The 19,852-nt window shown below is 46.4% G+C and overlaps 1 protein-coding gene across 1 annotated transcript; it reads right to left on the bottom strand.

The window, feature by feature from the left end:
* Positions 1 to 1,041: 1,041 nt before the first annotated feature.
* On the bottom strand, positions 1,042 to 18,952 carry DDX25 (DEAD-box helicase 25). Its single transcript, XM_090290489.1, has 11 exons — positions 18,905 to 18,952; positions 18,633 to 18,674; positions 17,794 to 17,929; positions 16,612 to 16,704; positions 16,232 to 16,334; positions 14,435 to 14,549; positions 13,309 to 13,489; positions 6,993 to 7,230; positions 5,823 to 5,985; positions 2,564 to 2,752; positions 1,042 to 1,308 (listed from the first exon to the last, which is right to left on the bottom strand). Exons 4-11 carry the CDS (start codon positions 16,671 to 16,673, stop codon positions 1,247 to 1,249), a joined length of 1,113 nt encoding a protein of 370 aa, XP_090146615.1. The 5' UTR covers positions 16,674 to 16,704; positions 17,794 to 17,929; positions 18,633 to 18,674; positions 18,905 to 18,952; the 3' UTR covers positions 1,042 to 1,246.
* Positions 18,953 to 19,852: the final 900 nt, after the last annotated feature.

The following is a 19,852-nucleotide window of genomic DNA, read 5'->3' as shown; positions in this document are numbered from 1 at the left end:
TGGGAAGCTGGCTAGAGGGAGCTAGGGGTCCCTCTCCACTCCACGGTGGCCTGCACACCCTCCGTGACCACAGTCTGTTATGATGCTGGCTTATTCGGAGTCTCTGCTGTTAGACTCTGAATTGTGAGACACCTATAACATTCTGACTCCCTTTCCCAGGTGCTCAGCACAATGGGTGCACAATAAATACCAGTGCAGAGCAACGAAGCTGTGTTCCTGAGCCTCACTCACGGGGACACAACACCGGCAGGGTGACATGCGCATGGAGTACATCCACAAAGACACCCCAGGAGGACTCTTCCGTGTCAGGAGGATGGCGCGTTCACTGGGGTTGCTGGGGGCAACCTGGTGCCAGGCTGGGGCCTGGGTGTGCTTTGGCCATTGGCGGCAAAACCTGCTCAAGCTTCCTGGGAGTGTTTTCTCAAGCTCACTGGTTCGTTTTTGTAGTCGTAAATGTGAGAAATAAAAAGCAGCTCAACTGTACTTGCAGGAAAATGTCCAGGATTCTCAGATACACCTTTAAGTTCTTAAAGGCAAACCCTTCGACTCCTTGAAATGTTACTTCTTAGTTTTCCCCACTGCCTGCTCTGAAGAAATGCCTATGATAAATCCAGACTTTCAGAAACTATTAAATAGCTGGTGATAGATTAAATCTTCCCTAATTTGAAGGCATTAAGAAGTAAAATAGAAAAACATTTTGAAATTCTGTAGGTCAGCAGAAACTCTTAAAAAAGCATGATGTTCTGTCTTCAGAATTGTTTTCCTTTGTAAAGGTCTGAGTGGTGAGCATGGCGGCAGGGGGGGTGGGGGGGCAGGGACATCAGTGGCTGGAAGGGGACCCAGCTGTGAGTGAGGACTGAAGATGTGTGGCTTTGCGTTTGCTCAAACTCGCGAAACAGCAAAGCTCTACCGCCATCTCGTGGCATAAGATGTTCACAAGAGGGACGATCTGCTCAGATTCTACAAATTAAATTCGAAAACATCCCAGTAGCCCCCACAAAGACAATTACCTATGAAAAGATTAAAAGAAATAATGTTGCCTCTTTATTCAAAAGCATCCTGTGTTTCACATCAATTTGGTTTCAAAAAGACTTCAGGTCTTTAAAACTAAGGTTACCCCATTTATTTTTGCCATAGGTGACACTTTTGTGTTGAAAAAGACTCAACATAAAAATAATTATCTTTAAAACCCGCTGGGACATTTTCACATAAACTAGGAAATTTCACAAACGATAATGTCCTTTCTTCAGTAGTCAATCTTTTCAATTTCATCCAGGTCTTCCGGATTGAGCTGCTCAATGTTGCTGTCTGCAAGAACAAGGAATGAGCTACTCTCACCCGGGACCCACAAGGAATGTCACCCCACCCAACTCTAAACTTCTGATGACAGGGTTCCTCTTCCCCTGCTCCCAACCTTATCCGTGGGCACCTTCGAATGCAACAGTGACACCTTTAAATGTGTGTTCCTGTGACACCTTGCATGGGCAGCCTTGAGACAGGCACATTCTCTAGATTAGATACGGAGGGGGTGGCATCAAAATAACCGACTAAGTAAAATAACATCATGTGCACCAGACAACAGCACCCATGTGTCTAGATACCATGAGACAGGAAAAAAGCCACAGCCCATGCAAGGGACTGGGAAGGGTTCTGCTAAGCTCTGTAGGAATGGAGAGGGGGGTGGGGGAGGGGGAGAGAGAGAGAGAGACAGAGACAGAGAGAGACAGAGAGACAGAGAGAGAGCCAGGACGGTGATAGGAACGGGACCCAAGCTCCTCCACCAAGGTCATTTCCCAACACCAGGTCTTTAGGAGCTTCCATAGCAAGAGCAGATCTTAATGGGTGTCTCCATCCATCCCACCACCCCAGGTCCTTCCTCGTCATCCTGGCACAAGGCGCTTAACCTACTTCCCCGAAGGGTCCACAGACATGCAACAGTCAGTCTCCAAACCCTTTAAAATGATATTCTAAGTTGCATATAGCTGCCTCTGTGTGTGTGCTTGGGGGGAGTGCCCGCTGCTTCCCACTCCTAGAAGGTGAAAGATATATCTAGAGTCACGCGAGGGTTCCTCTTCCCCTGCTCCCAACCTTATCCGTGGGCTTTGGGGCCTGGAGTCATCTGAGAAGTGGGCACCTCAGGGTACAACCCCCCCCCCCCCACCCCGGAGTGTCCATCAGGGTGCAGCCCGCCTGGTTCAGATCGGGGTTGGGGGAGGGCAGCAGACCTCAGAGTTTAGGGCTGTCCTGTTTGGTAGAGCGGGGCAAGAAGAAGGGAAAATGCAAATAAAAAAGGAAGCTGGGAACAATATAATCCTCAAGTTTGTATTACTTTGCTCAGCCTGGCTTTTTATTTAGGACAGGAAAATCCGCTCCAGATCCCCGAATGAGCAATAACATGTAAATGTGAGCTCATGTTGATGTCACTGGATGTAAAATTTTCTACTTAACTACCATATACACGTTAATCAGCTGTCTCCCAGTGAGGGCTCTGGCTGGAGGCCCAGGCGCGCCCTGATGCTGTCTGTGGGGGGGCCCACAGTGCCCCCGGAACCATGCTACTCACTGAAGTGGTCCTGGATCTTCATGAGCAGCGGCAGCTTATCCACTTCGATCATATTAAAGGTGAGGCCCTTCTTCCCAAAGCGTCCGGCCCGCCCTATGCGGTGGAGGTAGGTCTCATAGTCCGGCTCCTCCAACTGCTTCACAGGGAGATCGAAGTTCACGACAATCGTGACCTGTGGCACATCAATCCCTAGAAGAGGGGAGACAGTGGAGGGTCCTGCCACCTCTTCCTCGGGAGACAGCTACCAAGAGCCCCAAGCATCGAGGGAAGTCGCATGTCACAGACCTGGTTTCCCATGACTGAAAGGGGCACTAGGTCAGGCAGGCTGTTTGCAAGGCACGCCTACAACGCTTGGTGAGTCTATGGGAGCTAGTCCGACAGAAGTCTGCACGCGTCCCGTGTGTATGGGCACGGGTGCTCACATGTGTGCACAATGAGAGGGGCTCTGACCCAGAGCCCAGAGCCACCCCGCCCCCTCGGCTCCCACCGTGCCAGCTGCCAGCTGGCCTCTCAGGCTCATGTCCTCTGCAGAGCACAGGCCCCAGCTGCACTAACTCCATGGCCTTCGTCCTAGTCAGATCCGCTCCTCCTTGCCTCAAGGTTACCGCAATCTCCAGGCTGGCTTCCTCTCTCTCTCCTCCTCTCCTCTAATCTCACCACAATTCCCAGAGCCACGTCCAGGGCACTGTGCTCGGACCCCACTGCCCAAGTCATACAGGGCAAAGGACAAACAGCTCATGACTTCCAAACCACCGGAGTGCCATCCCATCCTCTCCTGACACACAACGCCCAGACTCCAGGCACGTGGGCTTGCCGTTCCCAGGCAATCTGCAAATTCTCCTCAAACCAAAATCTATCCTCCTTCAAAACCCTCCCCATCGAATATCTCCCAGTACCCCCTGCATGCTGCCCACTGCCCCCACCCCACCACCAACCAGCAGTCCGGGCCCAGCCCTGTGCTCCATGCGCCATGCGTGGGCACTGCAGCTCGGTGGGCTCTCTTTCTGCTGGGTCTGGAGTTGCGCTGTCCAAATGGGAGCCATCAGCCTCATGTGGCTATTTAATTGTAAGTTGATTCAAATTAGAAATTCACTTCCATCATCAAAACGGCCACATTTCAAGTGTTCAACAGCCACAGACAGCTGCTGGCTACTAACTGGACAACACAGGACAGGACGTTTTCATCAATAGCAAAATTCCTATTAGATGCACTGGTCTAGAGTCAAGGGTCTAGGCAGGGAGCTCCGGAGGGGCAGGGACCCCATCCTTCCTCAGGCGACTCTTTCAAAGGGGCAGGCGCAGCCCTCGGGGCAGGTCCTCAGTTCCATCTGCTGAACTAACAATGGACTAGGGAACAGGGTGTGAGTACGGGTCTAGGCAAGGACATAGGAGGGATGAAGAAAGTAGGAAATCTCTCCTCTTGAAAACTCAAATGGTTTTCCCCAGGAGTCAATAGTTTTTAAAATTGGAAACGTCTCAGAGATGAACATCATTAGTCATTAGGAACAGAAGTTAAAAATGTGAGGTACCACACACATCTGCTAGAAAGGTTAAAATGAAAAAGTGACAAGAACAAGTGCTGGCAAGAAGGCAGAGCAACTGGAACACTCTCCTAAACTGCCAGTGGAAATGAAAATCGTGCATCCCTCTGCCCCTGCACAGCTGATCTTCCACACAGGGCAGAGGGTGGTGGTCAGTGGACACAGCCAGTCCCTGCAGCTGACTGGCCTGGGGAAATCCCTCCCTTTCATCTACCAACAGCAACCAAGGCTCAACTACAAGAGGAGGGTGTACTCAGCTCACAAAGAGGGTGCACCTCAAGTACCCAGCTTGAGTGATAGGGGAGGCGGTACCACTGGACCCTAAGAACCCCTACTACATTAGGCCACACTACCAAGACATGGAGTCAAAGCAGCTCTATTTAATACACAGAAACAAACACAGAGAGGCTGCCAAAATGAGGAGACAAAAAAACATGGCCCAAATGAAAGTACAGATCAAAACTCCAGAAAAAGAACTAAACAAAACAGAGATAAGCAAACTATCAGATGCAGAGTTTAAAACACTGCTTATAAGAATGCTCAAGGAACTTAGTGAGGACCACAAAAGCATTAAAAAGATCCAGTCAGAAACGAAAGATACACTAACTGAAATAAAGAACAATTTAGAGGGAAACTATAGTAGAGTGGATGAAGCCAAGAATCAAATCAATGATTTGGAACATAAGGAATCAGAACAAGAATAAAAAAAAAAAATGAGGATAAAATAAGCAGCCTCTGGGACAACTTCAAGTGTTCTAACATGTGCATCATAGGGGTGCCATAAGGAGAAGAGAAAGAGCAAGAAATTGGAAATCTATTTGAAAAAATAATGAAAGAAAATTTCTCTAATTTGGTGAAAGAAATAGACATGCAAGTCCAGGAAGCACAGAGAGTCCCAAACAAGATGAATGCAAAGAGGCCCACTCCAAGACACATCATAATTAAAACACCAAAGATTAAAGATAAAGAGAGAATCTCAAAAGCAGCAAGAGAAAAGCAGTTAGTTACCTACAGAGGAGTCCCTATAAGACTGTCAGCTGATTTCTCAAAAGAAACTTTGCAGATTAGAAGGAATTGGCAAGAAATATTCAAAGTCATGAAAAGCAGGGACCTAAAGCCAAGATTTTTCTACCCAGCAAAGCTATCACTTAGAATCAAAGGGCTACCCAGAGAAGAAAAAACTAAGAGTTCATCATGACCAAACCATTATTATGTGAAATGTCAAAAGGACATGTTTAAGAAAAAGAAGATCAAAACTATGAACACTAAAATGGCAATAAATACAAATCTATCAACAATTGAATCTAAAAAACAAACTAAGCAAACAAGAAGAACAGAGACAGAATCATGGATACGAAGAGCGCTTTGACAGTTGCCAGACAGGAGGGGTACGTGAGGGAATGGGTGAAGAGGTGAGGGGATGAAGAAGTACAAATAGGTAGTCACAGAACAGCCATGGGGATGTAAAGTACAGCACAGGAAGTGAAGGAGCCAAAGAAGTTATGTGCATGACCCATGGACATGAACAATGGTGGGGGTACTGCCTGAGGGAGTGGGGGGTGCCAGCAGGATGCAGGCAAGCCAGAAAACTTGGGAGAACTGTAATAGCATAATCAAGAAAATATAATTAAAAAATAAAATAGAATAAAATAAAAAATCCAAACATTTTTTAGAAAATGAACTAGACTTTAAACACACGCACATGCATGCATACACACCTCGAGCACAGACGTTGGTTGTTATGAGGACTTTCTCCTTCCCATCCCGAAACCTCTGAATGATGCACGCTCGCTGATCCACGGTCAGCTCCCCACTTAACAGAGACACTTGGTGGCCATCCTGCGTCATCTCCACCATCAACCACTTGGCATTGCGACGAGTCTGCATGATAAAAAGAAAAAAGAAAGCCCAGCCCAGCACCCCAAGTTAAAGCAGACCGGCTGTGTCTGCAGTACCCACGCGTGCAGGATGGCGCCGGGAAGGGCCGTCCTCAAGGCAGCTAGGGTGGGCATGGGACTCTTCTGTTCTTCTGAGGGTCACAGCCTCTCAGCCTGTCCAAGCTGTGGCTGCTCAGCCATGAAACAGGTAATAAAACTGCTCTGCCTCCCTCCCCTGGGGCTATGAGGACAAAATGAGATAACGTAACAATATCAGACTCTCTAAGGGTGTTCCACGCCAGGCATGCCACTCAAGTCTTTACACCTACGGTTTGATGAAGTAGTTACCTAATTTCATTTTTTAAAAATTTTTTAAAAGCTTAAAAACCTGGGTAACTAGTCCAAGGTTACGTGGCTAGTCTGTGGCAGAGCTGAGCTTTCCTTTGTTCTACAGACACGTGTTCAGTGCCGTTCAAGTGCCATGTGGGTGCCATTCTAGTGCAGGAGACAAGAAAGCAAGACCAACGGGGTCCTGCTGTCATGGAGCGTAGAGTGACCACGTGGCAGTGAAAAAATAAAATACACGGACACTAAAAATTTCAAATGACAAAAAATATGAAAACAAAAGCAGCATGATGTTACCAGTGATAACTGAGTAGCTACTTACTCACAGGAAGTTAGGACAGAAGAGAATATTCTTAACCTGAAAAGGGCGTCTGTCAAAACCCCACCAGGAACATCAGCCTCCACAGGAAAGTGTTAGAAGCCACCTCCTACTATAAGGATGCCCTCTGTTTAACAAACTGAAGTCCCATTCCATTATTAATCTTTCTAAGTTTCACCCACAAAATACAAATCATCTTTACTCAGAGCTACTCTGAAGATTAAGCTGCATGAGGTGCCAAAGGTGCTGAGCACAGTGCCTGGCTGGGCCACTCCTCTGGGTGTCACTGTCCCCCTGCCCCCACCTTCAGGCAAGTCTGGGTTCAGTAAGGACAACCCAGCAGTTACCTGGCAGAAGATGATGGCCTGGCCTACGGTGACGCCACCATAAATGTTGCACAGAGCTTGGTACTTGTCTTTCCTGTCCCCACACAGCATGTAGTACTGGCGGATGGTGTTCAGGGTCAGCTCCTCTCTTCGTAACTTGATAACATTGGGTTCGGGAATGATTCGTTCTGCAAACCTCCACACAGAGTCCTCAAAGGTCGCCGAGAAGAGGAGCATCTGGCACCCGGAGGACAAACCTCTGACAGGGAAGGGAAGAAGGCTGTGACCTAGCGCCACCCATGCCACTCTCCTTGGAGGCAGCCTTGAGCACTCGGTGCCTGCTGCCATCAGCTGCTCCCCACATGCCTGCTCTGGGGTCAGCGTACAAGGTGTGCTGGCCACTGGCCGCACCGCCATGCAACGAGCAGCGTGTCCGGCTCCTCCCGGCCGCCCAGAATGGGAAAAATGTGTACACCGACTATGGGGCTCAAGGGCACAATTTACACGTGTATTCCGGAGGTTTCAGGTTTTCACACCAAATTTCCTCTTTAGAAGAAGCCAAGCGTGATAGTCTAGAGGCTGTTCATAGTGATCAGCCCACGTAGCGTTTTGGGGGAATGAGGGGCACAGAGGCTGTCCTTCCACGGCAGGGGCTCTGCCGCTCGGGAGGGGAAGAACAGCAGCCACAACAGGCTTTACTTGCAACAGGAAAAACCCAGATATAAGCAAACAGGAGGGGGAAATGCTACTGAGTCTGAAATGCAAAATGAACCCATAATGAGTACAGGGCTAAGTTTATATCAAGTCCCCAAACAGGCAAAATGCATCTGTGGAGCCAGCAGTCAGAACGCAAGTTTCCCACCGGAGGAGAGAGGGACCAGTGACAGGGAAGGGCTGCAGGCAGCGTCTGGACCACCCCTATCCCCCCGTTACAGAAGCACAGCCTGTTTGTGATCATTCACACAGCTGTACCTGGTTTTTACGTCAATACAAAGCTCATTTTTAAAAACAAAAGAGGGACCAAAGAAGGACCCCTACTTTTGAGAAGACGACGGCACACTTAGAAAAATAAGCTGTTAGGGCTACCAGAGAGAGGAAGAGATCATGCAGCCCCTACAAGCCTGTGGCCTGGCTCCTCTGGGGCGCTTTTCAAATGATAGTCAGACAGACTTCGGGTCACCTACGGGGAACTGTCTACATATGGTGCCTCCTCAGCCCCCCACATCCCACCAGTAGGATTCTGCACAAATAAAAAGATAGGACTCCATAGACGCTTGGCGACTGGAGCAGGAGGAATTGATAGAGAAGACATTTAGACACTTTTTTCGAAGACGGAAAATGGGGAATGAAAAAGGGGATGAAGCAACAACAGGAGTGCTACCCATGGAAATGGTGATGAGAAACACCCCCGAGCTGGGAAGGTCCCCCAGGAGGTGTGGGGCCTGCAGGCACCAGAGGGCAGAGACTTGGGGGACAGGGCTGGAAGTGGGGTGGCATGTCAGAAGACACTAGGGAAATTCTGCACTGGCCTGCCCGGACCGCCTGGCCATCGGCTGTATCATAAGCCTTCATCTGGAAAAAGATGGCACCAGGCCTGGCGGCCCAAGGCTAGACCATGCCACTCCGAAAGAAAAATTTATGCCCGTTATATAAGGAGAACTTTTCTGCAGAACACACTAGATTCTGAAGACAGAACATGAAAAAGGAATGTCAACTATTTTGTGAATAACTTTTACATTGTTTGTTGAAATGCTATTTTTGATATGTTGGGTTAAATAAAATATAACATACTTTTACCTGCTTCTTTTTTTAAGATGGCCAGTAAACAATTTTAAATTATGCATATGGCTGGCATTATATTTCTATTGGACAGTACTGTGATTTCACTTTTAAGCAAAAAGAAGGAAAGCTGAACAATGGAGGGATAAACAACCAACATAGATGCTCTAATTATCACTTAATACTCTCTTGAGCAGAAAGCCCTTTTTGACTATTGAATCTTTCTTGGAGTTCTGAATCTTCTATTTGCTATTATACATAAATACACCAACTTATCAGAGTCTCTCTTGGTCTGGCCAAAGCTGTTTTTAAAAAGCTGAAAACATGTATGAGCAACAGGTGGACAGCACTGTCCTTCACACGGCCAGGGACGCGCCAGCCCAAGACGAGAGGTTCATTCGGTGCAGACCCCAGACTCAGGAAAAACAGCCTCGACAGCAGGGGAGGGGGAGCACAGAGCTGAGAGTGTGGGGTCCAGTGGGATGCACACACTGAATGGGGGCCCGTGCCAGCCCAGTGCCCCCCCCCCCAGTGTTCCCAGAATGCTGGCCACCCGTGTCTGTCTCCCAGGAAGGAGACTGGCGACATCAGGGTCCTACAGAGCGTCAGATGTCAGTCACCCCGAAGCAGAGCTTCCTGAGCTACAAAGCCCCGCTAGCAAGCAGAGCTGCCCCGATGCGTTCAGTTCTTCCGCCTGAGCTGAGAAAGGCTGGCGGTGCGTCACCAGGTGTGACGAGCAAAGGGCCAGGACTGCAGCAAACAGACAAATGAGTAAACTTAGAAAGTGAGAGAACCAGAGGCATGAACACGTGGAGCAGACTGACAGCTGCCGGAGGTGGGGGGACTGGAGGAAAGAAGGGGGAGGGGTAGCCGAAGAACATATATGCATGACCCGCAGACACAGACAGTAGTGAGGTGGTGGCCAAAGGGAAGGGGGCGGGGGCTGGCTGGAGGCGGGAAAAGCGGCGGGGGAGGAGTGGGGACATCTGTAATAGTGTCAACAATAAAAATAAAGTGAAACAAAAGTGAACTTCAATAACTCAGAGACAATGTTGGAAACAGAAAAAACTTTGAAATACCGTAATTGATACCCTCAAAGAAACAACAGTAGCATATTGTATCCAGTATATTCTATCCAGCATATTGTAACAGTAGCAAGAACAGGACACCACGGAAAAGACAGAGAAAAACATCAGTATGACCCAGACAGGACAGAAAAAGGTGGCTAATGACAGGTGGAAGGACACATGCAACTGGGCTGAAGAGGTAAATAACAGATACAGAGCATACTGCACCCTAGAAAGGAAAGAATTTGGGATCAGGCCTGTGGAGGAGATGTGGAAAACATAGGCTGACAGGCAAAAACCTTCTCCATTCCAAGTTCCTTCTGCCTCCTCTAAATACCAGCCAGCTGGAGGCAGTGGCTGCGGAATTAGTTTGGCCACACCCCACCGAGGGCGGGCGGGCGGGCGTTACTGCATCCCTGCCCTGCTCTCTCCATGAAACTCAGCACAGCTCCATTTCCGGTTCAGAGAATGCAAACTGTTGTATCCAATGATACGTCAAATCACAGCAACAAAATACAACCCTCCTGAGCTTTTAGATATTTGCATTTGAAAAACGAGAACTCAAAACATCTTCTTGATTTCAGTTAAGTTTTAATAAAACAAAAGGCTGTTGATAATTGTATCCAAATATAAACTAGTCTTTGCTCAACTATCTGCGTGTGCAAATGTCAATACTGGCAGATTCCACCCCATCTGTAAACTTCTCATCAAAGGAAGTGAAAAAAACATACCAGCTAAATGTCCTGCGTACTCTGTACACACTTCTAAAATGGTGCACAATTTGCTCACGCGTGAAACTGAGCTTTTCATTTCAAAGTTTTTGGTAGCTTTTCAGTTAAAATTGCAGCAGCCTTAATAAGTTTTCACTGTATAGGAACGGGAGGCGAGGGCGTCCTCAGACGTGTGCCTGTAAGACGCCTCTCACTGCCACTGGCCACAGGGAAGATTCCCAAGGTTGGTGTGCCATAAAATCCTATCCGCAAAGTGTGAGACAAGGAGAATGTCCTTCCTCAATACACTGAGGATGACAATGGAGGAAAGGGTGTAGTAAAATAGAAATTATATGCCATTTCTCCACAATTGTTTGATGGCCTCTGATTAGAGGTAATATCTGATTAATTAGTCCTTCTGTACCTATGTTCTCCCTGTAAAAACTTTGTGTATCTTAAGAATATGTGGTAGCATAGCCTACAAAACTTAAGCATCCAAAAACAAGTTTAAAATGATTAAAATAAATAGCTGTACCAAAGATGAAACATTATAAAATAGTTATATTTTTCTCATACATATTTATTTAATTAGTTCCACTATTAGTGTTTACTGTGACTGCTGTTAACTAGTTCTGCTGTATTGCTTAAATAGTAGCATTAATGTCAGAGAAAAACAGAATAATATATAATTTCAAATCAATATTTTTCACATTTGTATGGTAAAGTAAGAACACATGAATATGGTTACTTTTATATTATATTATTACAATATATTTTTGTTTGTGATGACTGTGTCCCAGATGGCTCCCTAAAAAGTTGGTCACTTTAAGGAAAGAAACAGCATAAGAAATTGTCCTGGATCTGGCAGGCACAAGTTTTGGGAATGAAAACAGTACAGTGTCAAGTAAATGAATTTTTAAAAACCCAACCAAAGCACCTCAGTGATGAGTTTCAGAACACCAGGGATAAGGAAGGTTCTAAAAGATTCTGGAGAGAAATAAACAGGTTTCACACAGAAGGATCAGGATCAGGATGAGAAACTTCTCAGCAACAACACTGATAACTGAGAGTATTCATTATACTCGTAGTATTTAAAGAAAACTTTTCCTGTTTTAACACTGTCTCTGAATTTGCAGGGGAATAGGTTTCAACATGGAAGTCCATATCCAGGCAAACCCTACACCAAATGATCAAATGTACAGGGTCAGTGAAGGCATTTTCAGACAGGCAGGAGCTGGAAGGTGAACCAACTGTACATTCATTTTAGGAAGCCATTAGAAAGCACACTGCAGCGCACTGCATAAGTCAACAGCAAGCCAGCAAAAAGGACCCAGAAAACAGGGAATTCAAAACAGTAAGCGGGCACAGGATGACCTGTAATGACCGATGGATGGACAGCAGATCTGGACAGCAACTGGTCCAGACTAAAACTACAGAGAGGGAGTTTGGAAGAGCTTCAGGGTAAAAAAAAAAAAAAAAAAAAGAAATCAATGGATTTTCAAATTGTATTCCACTGTCTGGAGAGATCATGGACATAGGGCACACATGAGAAACAGGCAGAGGAAAATTAAAGATCCCTACAATGATACTTGCTCAGCAAACTAAAATAGGCAACAATTACTTCTAGGAGAAAAAGCTGTACAAGAAAAACGTAATTTTAATAGTCCACTGATCAGCGGTGGACGATATTTATAATACCATATGATAGCAACGCTTACTGTTCATGAACAAGCTTATGCTACAAGCACAGAGAGGTGTTAGAGGGGACGGCAGGGCGAGAGTGAGTGGTGGTTACAGAAGAACTGAACTCCTACCTCCTCTGATGGGAAGCCCGCAGACAATGACTAGACACCCAGAAATAGCAGTATAAGCATATTATTTAAAGACGTGACATTAATATCACAACAGAGATGTATTCTCTGGGGGGTGGGGCAGGGGATTTCTGTTTTTCATTGCAAGTCTTTCAATACTATTTGAATATAACATTATATGTATAAATACTTTATTTAGAAATAAGTGAGCCCTGGCCAGTGTGGTTCAGCAGATTGAGCGCCAGCCTGTGAATCAAAGGAGCGCTGGTTCAATTCCCAGTCAGGGCACATGCCTGGATTGTGGGTCAGGTCCCCAGTTGGGGGCGCATGAAACACACATTGATGTTTCTCTCCTTTTCTTTCTCCCTCCCTTTCCCCTCACTGAAAACAAATAAGTAAAATATTTTAAAAAATAAAAAAATAAATAAAAGTAAGTGATACATATTTCTAAAGCCCTCTCCCAGAAATTCTGATTCAGTCAATCTCAGGCTGGGGATGGTAATGTCCCGCTTTCAGCCCCTCAGGAGATCCCGAGAGAGAGGCCTAACCCAAGGACAGGATCTATTTCACAAATTACAGGCAACATCGGGGCTAGACTAAGAGGCTCCTGCTGGGATACCATCCTCCCTATACCCTTATGCATCCACCATAACCTTATAGAAGCCCCATCAGATGTCAATAAATTCTCTTTAGAATTTTGCTCCAAATTAAAAAAAAAAAAATTATTGGCAAATTTTGGGGCAACACCCAGTCTGTGGATTCATCTGTACGCCTGTGGTACAAGAAAGCACTCGGGAAGGTGGACAATCCTAGCAGCCTGAGGCCTGCGGGCTGTGAGAACGAGAAACTAAGGCTGTTTCTATGGTGAAGGCAGTGGAGAGCCAGGCAGTACAGGCAGGAGGGGCAGCAGACAAATGGCATTTCTCGTGGGGCCAGAGGCCCAGGAAGGAAGGGTGAGCATGACGATTACCTCTGGATACGGATGCTCTGGTCTAAGAATCCTTGTGTGCCTATCATGATGTCGGCTTCATCCAGGACGAAAACACGAATATTAGCCAGATCGAACAATTTTCGCTTGAAACACCAGTACATAACCGTCCCGGGAGTGCCGATGATAATTTGCTTGGTGACGTCTTCGGAGCTCCTGGGCACTAGGGAGAAAAGGGTGTGAAGGCCCTCCCCAGGTGCAAGCAGCCCGCAGCACATGGCGATGCGACACAGGACTCCCAAGCCAAAGTCCATTTCCAAGTGCAAACCCTGAGGTCACTGCGGTTTTTAAATGTGCAGTTTTAAATAAATTCCTGACTTTCTATTTTGATGCTAATGATAATATCCTGCATGTCTATTTCATTTCAAAGGTCAGCTCGCAACAATCCCGCTGTCCTACAGAAATCCTGGCACAGCCGTGCAGGCCCTACAAACCCTCCCCAAACGGGAAAGCAACAAAGTGTCTATCAATAGGTTACACTGAATAAATGATGGAGTATTATGCAGCTGGCCAAAAGAATCAAGTGGGGCTATATGTACAGATGTGGAATGACACCCCAAATGTGTAAGTCTTTGAACATTAGGGAAAAACAATACTCCCAGTTTTGTAAACACTCTAAAAAAACAAATGCATATGTGTGCATTTGTAAGAGTTAAAAAAACAAAACAAAAATCAAAGCACCGTTTACAAAACTATAGCTGTCTTTGGAAGGAGGTTTGGGCAGGACAAGGAAGAACAACTTTCACTTTTACCTTCTGATCTATTTTTGAAAGATTTTTGTTCCTGCTATACACAGGTAATACTTTAATAAATAAGTTAAACGTAAAAGCTGTTCTATACCAAACAACTGAGCTTCAAAGAAAAGAACACATGACAGCATCCTCTTGCAGGATGTGGAAATGAGGGGAGTAAGGGTCCTTGATAGGCCCCAGGCTCTGGGCGGTCCTTTATCTGCATCATCTCATTTCATTCTGACACCAGCTCTGTGAGACAGATGCTATTCCAGCCCCATTTTAGAGATAAGAAAGCAGAGAAGTCATGTAACAGGCTTGTTTGTGGCGGAGTCAGGATGTAAAACACCGGCCAAGCCCGGCTTCCTGGCACGCACCTGGGTTCCCGCGGACGGCGTACATCACTCGGACATCTGCACAGAACTGCCCCATCTGTTCAACCACGTGGCCCGTTTGCAAAGCCAGCTCATAGGTAGGAGCCAGGCAGAGACACTGAAATTGAGCCAAAAGGGGAGGAGAGAGGCTCCTGTAAGCCATCGTGCAAGTCTGAAATACAATGAAACTTTGCATAGGGAGAGACAAAGAAGTGACATGGGACAGCGCTGTTGAATAAAACAGGTTCAGCTGAATACAATCTTAGTAGCTGAGAGATGGGAGGTGAAGGCTGAACATGGGAGGACAGAAGCTGAAGGATGGAGAAATAGCTGCCTCTTACACGCTCCTCCCTAAGGGTTATGAAGACGCACAGGTTACTGGTCACACTTCTTTGGGGTGGGGGAAGAATGAAATGGAATAAAAAAGAGGGAGAATATGACAAATTACAGCTCGAATGGGATCCTCATCACCTCCTGCCGGCCGTGAAAAGTCTGCCCATTTCCAGAACACTCCCCACTTGACCTGACCCAGCCTGTGCATCGCCGGCAGAACACTCCTTCCACCTCTCACACCGGTTACCTCCCCACCGCCCTGCCCGTGAATGGTGGTTGCTAATGAGTGACGATGTTGATGGAAGAAACAGGTGCTATTTAATGCTTCAATTAAAGGTGGGCGATGAGGGGAAAGCATAAAGTGGTAAAAATCATTTCCATTTCTCAAAAACAGCTTTTCCTGAAGAATTATTATTCACAGTATCAAACCCCAAATATAAATTTCACTGAACTTGTCTTAAAAAATAAAAACACAAAAAAACCGCACATGATTTCTACCCTGACTGGGTGGCTCAGGTGATTGGAGCGTTGCCTGGACACCAAAAGGTTGCAGGTTTGATTCCCTGTCAGGGCGCTTACAGGAGGCAACTGATTGATGTTTCTCTCTCACATCAGTATTTCTCTCTCTCTGTCTCTCCCTCTGTCTCTCATTTCCCCTCTAAAATCAATAAACGTATCCCTCAGGTGAGGATAAAAATTAAATAGATGATTTTGTCTGTCTGGCTTCAGCTGTCCACTTCCCCAGCCTATCCTGTTGCACAGAGTGTAAGCTTCCGGAGAGAATCCTCGCTTCCCCACCGCACTGTGTGCGCTCAGTACTTAGGCCCTCAGCTTGTCAAATGAGTGGATGGGAACAGTTTGAAGAAAGGGGGTGATTACCAGATAGTTTCTATGAACGGACGCTAGGCTAGGAGCAGGGCAAGCGCAGTGCCATCCCGGCTCAGTCACTCTCTGACATTGGTGACCTACGTGAGGCGTTTCCCTCTCCGAGCCTCAGTTTCCTCCTCTGCTGAGGGAGGGAGGTGGCCCAGAGGACCGTCTAGTTCTTCATACCAAGCACAGTGCTAACAACGCACACTACCTCATTTCATCTGCACGACAGTCCTAGGGGGCAAGTATTCACTCATTCACGCATTCCTTCACTCACTCGTTCAGTGTTTAATGAGCGGTTCCTACAAGCCAGGCCCTGTGCTTGGTGTTTGGATCCAGGGTGAACAGATAACTACAACCCACACCTTTACAGACAAGGAAATGGACTCAGGAAGATTTTCTGCCTCTCCTAAGACATTTAACTAGTAAGAGGTGAAGCTGGGCCTGGAGACCACTGTCCTGTACTTCTGCCCAATACTGAACAATCTTATGAAAGAAGGTCTGGTGTAAATGTCATATCATTGCATCAATATCGCCTGTTACTAAAATATCTTTGGTGTTGAAAGCAAACCCATGTCTCTCTCCGCCTTCCCTTACTTGTGGGAACAGTTCCAAGGCGTTCACTCTGCTCAGCATTGCCAAGACAAAAGCAGCTGTTTTTCCTGTTCCAGACTGGCTCTGGGCTATGAGGTTCTGAGGCCTGTAGATAAGAGAAGACCATATTAGAGATTAAAAGTAACCAAGTTGGCCCTGGTGACTGAGCACTGGCCTGCAAACCAAGGGGTCGCTGGTTCAATTCCCAGTCAGGGCACACGCCCGGGTTGCCGGCCAGGTCCCCAGTTCAGGGAACGTAAGAGGCAACCATACATTGATGTTTCTCTCCCTCCTTTACTCTCTCTCTAAAACGAAATAAAACCTTTTTTAAAAATAAAATAAAATGAAATAAAAGCTGAAATACCACCACCCTGGAAACTCACGGATGTGCCAGCATCATGGGGAGAGCCATCTCTTGGATTTTGGATGGTCTGTTAAATCCCATTGCATAGATCCCTTTTAGTAACTCTTCCTTTCTGTCAAAAAAAAAAAAAAAAAAAAAAAAAATCAAACACTTAAAGCCCATGATTGGTCAGTAGCCTCAGAATACAAACTTGACAGGTTCATTTCTAAATTAAGGCACTTTGTGAGCTTCAAAACTAGAATTATGTAATTTGTACCTCACCTCCAAAACATATACAATCATCTCTGTGCAGCTGGACCCCTAAAATAATACTCTATGCTATAAGCCTGGGATAAGGACAGTAATAGAACCTAACATTGAATTTTCTGTTGAATCAAGCAAGAAAGGAAAAACTCATCTGACAGAAGTGCATCAATTTGCCAGGAAGCCTTTCTTTCCCACACAAATAGAAAACTACATGAGATTTATTATTTAATTCTTTTTAATGAATGACAAACTTGGATGTTTTAATAGCTGTTTTCAGAGAAGGCAGAAACGTATTTACTTATCAAGTCTGCCCAGGAGCAGAAGGCACTATCGCCTCATCCTTCTGATCCGGTCTTTAAGTGCTTCTTTCCTGGGCTCTCATGATAGACGTTAAAAGAAGGGTAAAGTGAAGTGGGCTGGAACATTTCCACTTTCAATAAAACGCACGTTTTTGATGTGCTTAATTGGCAGACTGACTGGTAGACTACCAGCAGCCAACTATTAATCTCCATTTAGAAAATGTCTGGGCATTGCGATTTTGGACCCTTCCCCTTTATAAAAGTCTGTATCAGTAAAATATATTTCCTTAATGCCAAATGATAAACCTCTAGGAAATGCAAACCCACTTGAGAAAGGTATTCATTTTAATGCCCGGATCTGTATTCTGGTATGGAGAGTAGTAATACGGTTGTGTCTGGCGTAGCTATTTCCCTTAGCACAGCAAGATTAGTAATATTTTATCATAAAAAATGTCCTCAATCTGCTGAACCAGGCAGGTATCTGAGTGTTCCTCTTTGAGCTATATTTTAATTACATGCAAAAGGTATATATCTTATTATAATATTAAATACCCGAATGCAAAGGGGAGATCCTGGCAGTTTTATTAGCAGCACATGAGTTTGTTCTGTGCCCTGCTTTCCAGCATGTACCCCACTGGAAGAGTGAAAATACTCACAGCCGGAGCTCTTCAAATGCTCTCACTGAATAAAGCGGAGAGCTGGGATCCTTTTGTAAGACCTCAATTTGTTGACTGGATTCTACTAAGGACCGTCGGATTAACTTGTTTAAGAGCGAATTAGCTGCCAAATCCACTAGAAAAGCAAGAATAAAAAGGGGGTACTGCAGGGGAAAATTCGGGCTTCCTAAATGACACCTAATAAGTTGCTCTGTCCCATGTAGTGGTGTGTATCAAGCAACCGCTTCTCAGTAAGTTTCCAGAGCCCTGATGGGTGTGGCTCCGTCGGCTGAGCGTTGTCCCACAAAAGGAAAGGCTGATGGCTCTGATTCCAGGTCAGGGAACATGCCCAGGTTGTGGGCCTGTCCCCAGCTGGGGGGCATGCAAGAGGCAACCAATTGATGTTTCTCTCCCTCTCTTTCTCCTTCCCTTCCCCTCTCTAAAAATAAAGAAAATATTTTCAAACATATTAAAAAAATAAATTTCCAGAAAGAATGACATAGCACTGAGAATTCCTTTTTCTCAGGAGGTCCCACTTTCTTATGCTCTGTTGTTATACAAACCTCTAACTTCAAGCAAGTCCACATTCATCAGCACCAGACCTAATCTTTTCCTTGCCAGCTGAACATTCTTAATCCACTCCTACAAGCTTCATTTCAACGTCCTCTAAAGAAACACGCTCCACTCCTAATTTAGTATTTCTCCTGCTATTCACTATTTATAAAGAAAATAGAGGCAAAGCCAGTTCTCCACTTGAGATCACATTACTCACATCATGAAGGTCACAATTAAAGGAAACAGAATGCTAGTAGATATATGCAAATGAATTTTTGTCCTACCTACATCTTCTTCATCATCTTCTGCAATATTAGTGGAATCATCTAAAAGGATGGAAGAGAAACAATAAATGTCAAGTTAAGTGCCGAGGAGAAACGTGAAGTGTATTACCCCAATTTCTCTTTCCGATTCTACAGTGTGCACTGACAGGAAGGGTCATCCAGTGGAAGGGTGAGTAAAAAGATTGGGAAAGTAGTGGAGGGCCTTGAATGTGAAATTAAGGAAGCCAAACATATTTCAGTTGCCAGGAACATGAGGAAAGCAATGCTCTTACCTAGGTTTGAGACTGTAGTATTCTTAACATCCTGAAGGTTCTTCTGGTGGGGCACAGGGTTTAAAAACTATTGAAACACACACATTTCAACCAATATTAGGAAGCAAGACTTCAAGAAGCACAGTGCTACCCTTCACGGGGCTGGAAAGGATGCAGGGACGACCACCCAAATATTGTTCCCTTTGCAATGTTAGGTATAAATGGATTCCTTTCAGAAATAGTTCTTCCGTATGAATTATTCTAAAACTGCAGGAGACGTTTTGCTGCCCCTGTACCTTTAGTTCCCCTTCCCAGGCCTCTAATCGAAATGTGGCAGTCCTTGGGACGGGTGGGTGTAACAGACGATGTGGCTAGGGTGGTGGCTAAGAAAGCGCCTTGGAAGCTAGCCTAGGCTTAATGGTCAAACGGGGAGAGCAGAACACTCAGGGCCTGCTTGGGACACCCAGCTGCTTTCCCTTCCAGGACTTCCAGGTGTCTTCATTTTGCCTTTTCAAACCGAGGGTCTTGGGGTGTCTCTGGTCCTCCCTTTCCGGGGCCTTCTTCCAAGTCCTAGCCACTCTACGTTTCCCCTCCACCACTGGACACCCCACACTCCCCCACCCCCGCATCCCGTAGGTTTCCCGTGGGAGTGCGGTCCCGGCCCCCGCCCCTCTGCCCTCTGGGTCGGAGTAGTTACACGGCTGATCCGATGCTCGCTGTCCGCCGCCCCCGGATCGCCTGCCCAAGGTAACGACGCCATGGCGGCGATAACCGTACCGAGGGCAGCACGTGCGTCCAGCTCTGCGAGGCAGGTCCGCGTCCCACTCAGCGGCCAATGAGCTCCCTCCACGGGCCGGCGCACGTACTGCGACCACCCCGGCGGCGGCGCAAGCCCTGGCTCTCAGGAGGGGGGAGAGGGGAGGGGGGAGAGGGGAGGGGGGAGGTCCGGGGAGGGAGGAGGGGCTGCGG

This window comes from Furipterus horrens, unplaced genomic scaffold (genome assembly GCF_987537825.1).
Source record: "Furipterus horrens unplaced genomic scaffold, mFurHor1.1.pri manual_scaffold_11, whole genome shotgun sequence".
NCBI classification, from domain to species: Eukaryota; Metazoa; Chordata; class Mammalia; order Chiroptera; family Furipteridae; genus Furipterus; species Furipterus horrens.
Note: the sequence above shows the minus strand (reverse complement) of the source record. Positions and strands in the feature narration are given on the sequence as shown.

Coding starts and splice junctions, on each gene's coding strand:
- DDX25 (XM_090290489.1), bottom strand. CDS start 16,673: ATGGGATTTAACAGACCATCCAAAATCCAAGAGATGGCTCTCCCCATG. Junction 16,335..16,611: donor CCCATGATGCTGGCACATCC/GTGAGTTTCCAG, acceptor TCTTATCTACAG/GCCTCAGAACCTCATAGCCC. Junction 2,753..5,822: donor AACCAACGTCTGTGCTCGAG/GTGTGTATGCAT, acceptor CCCCTCTTCTAG/GGATTGATGTGCCACAGGTC.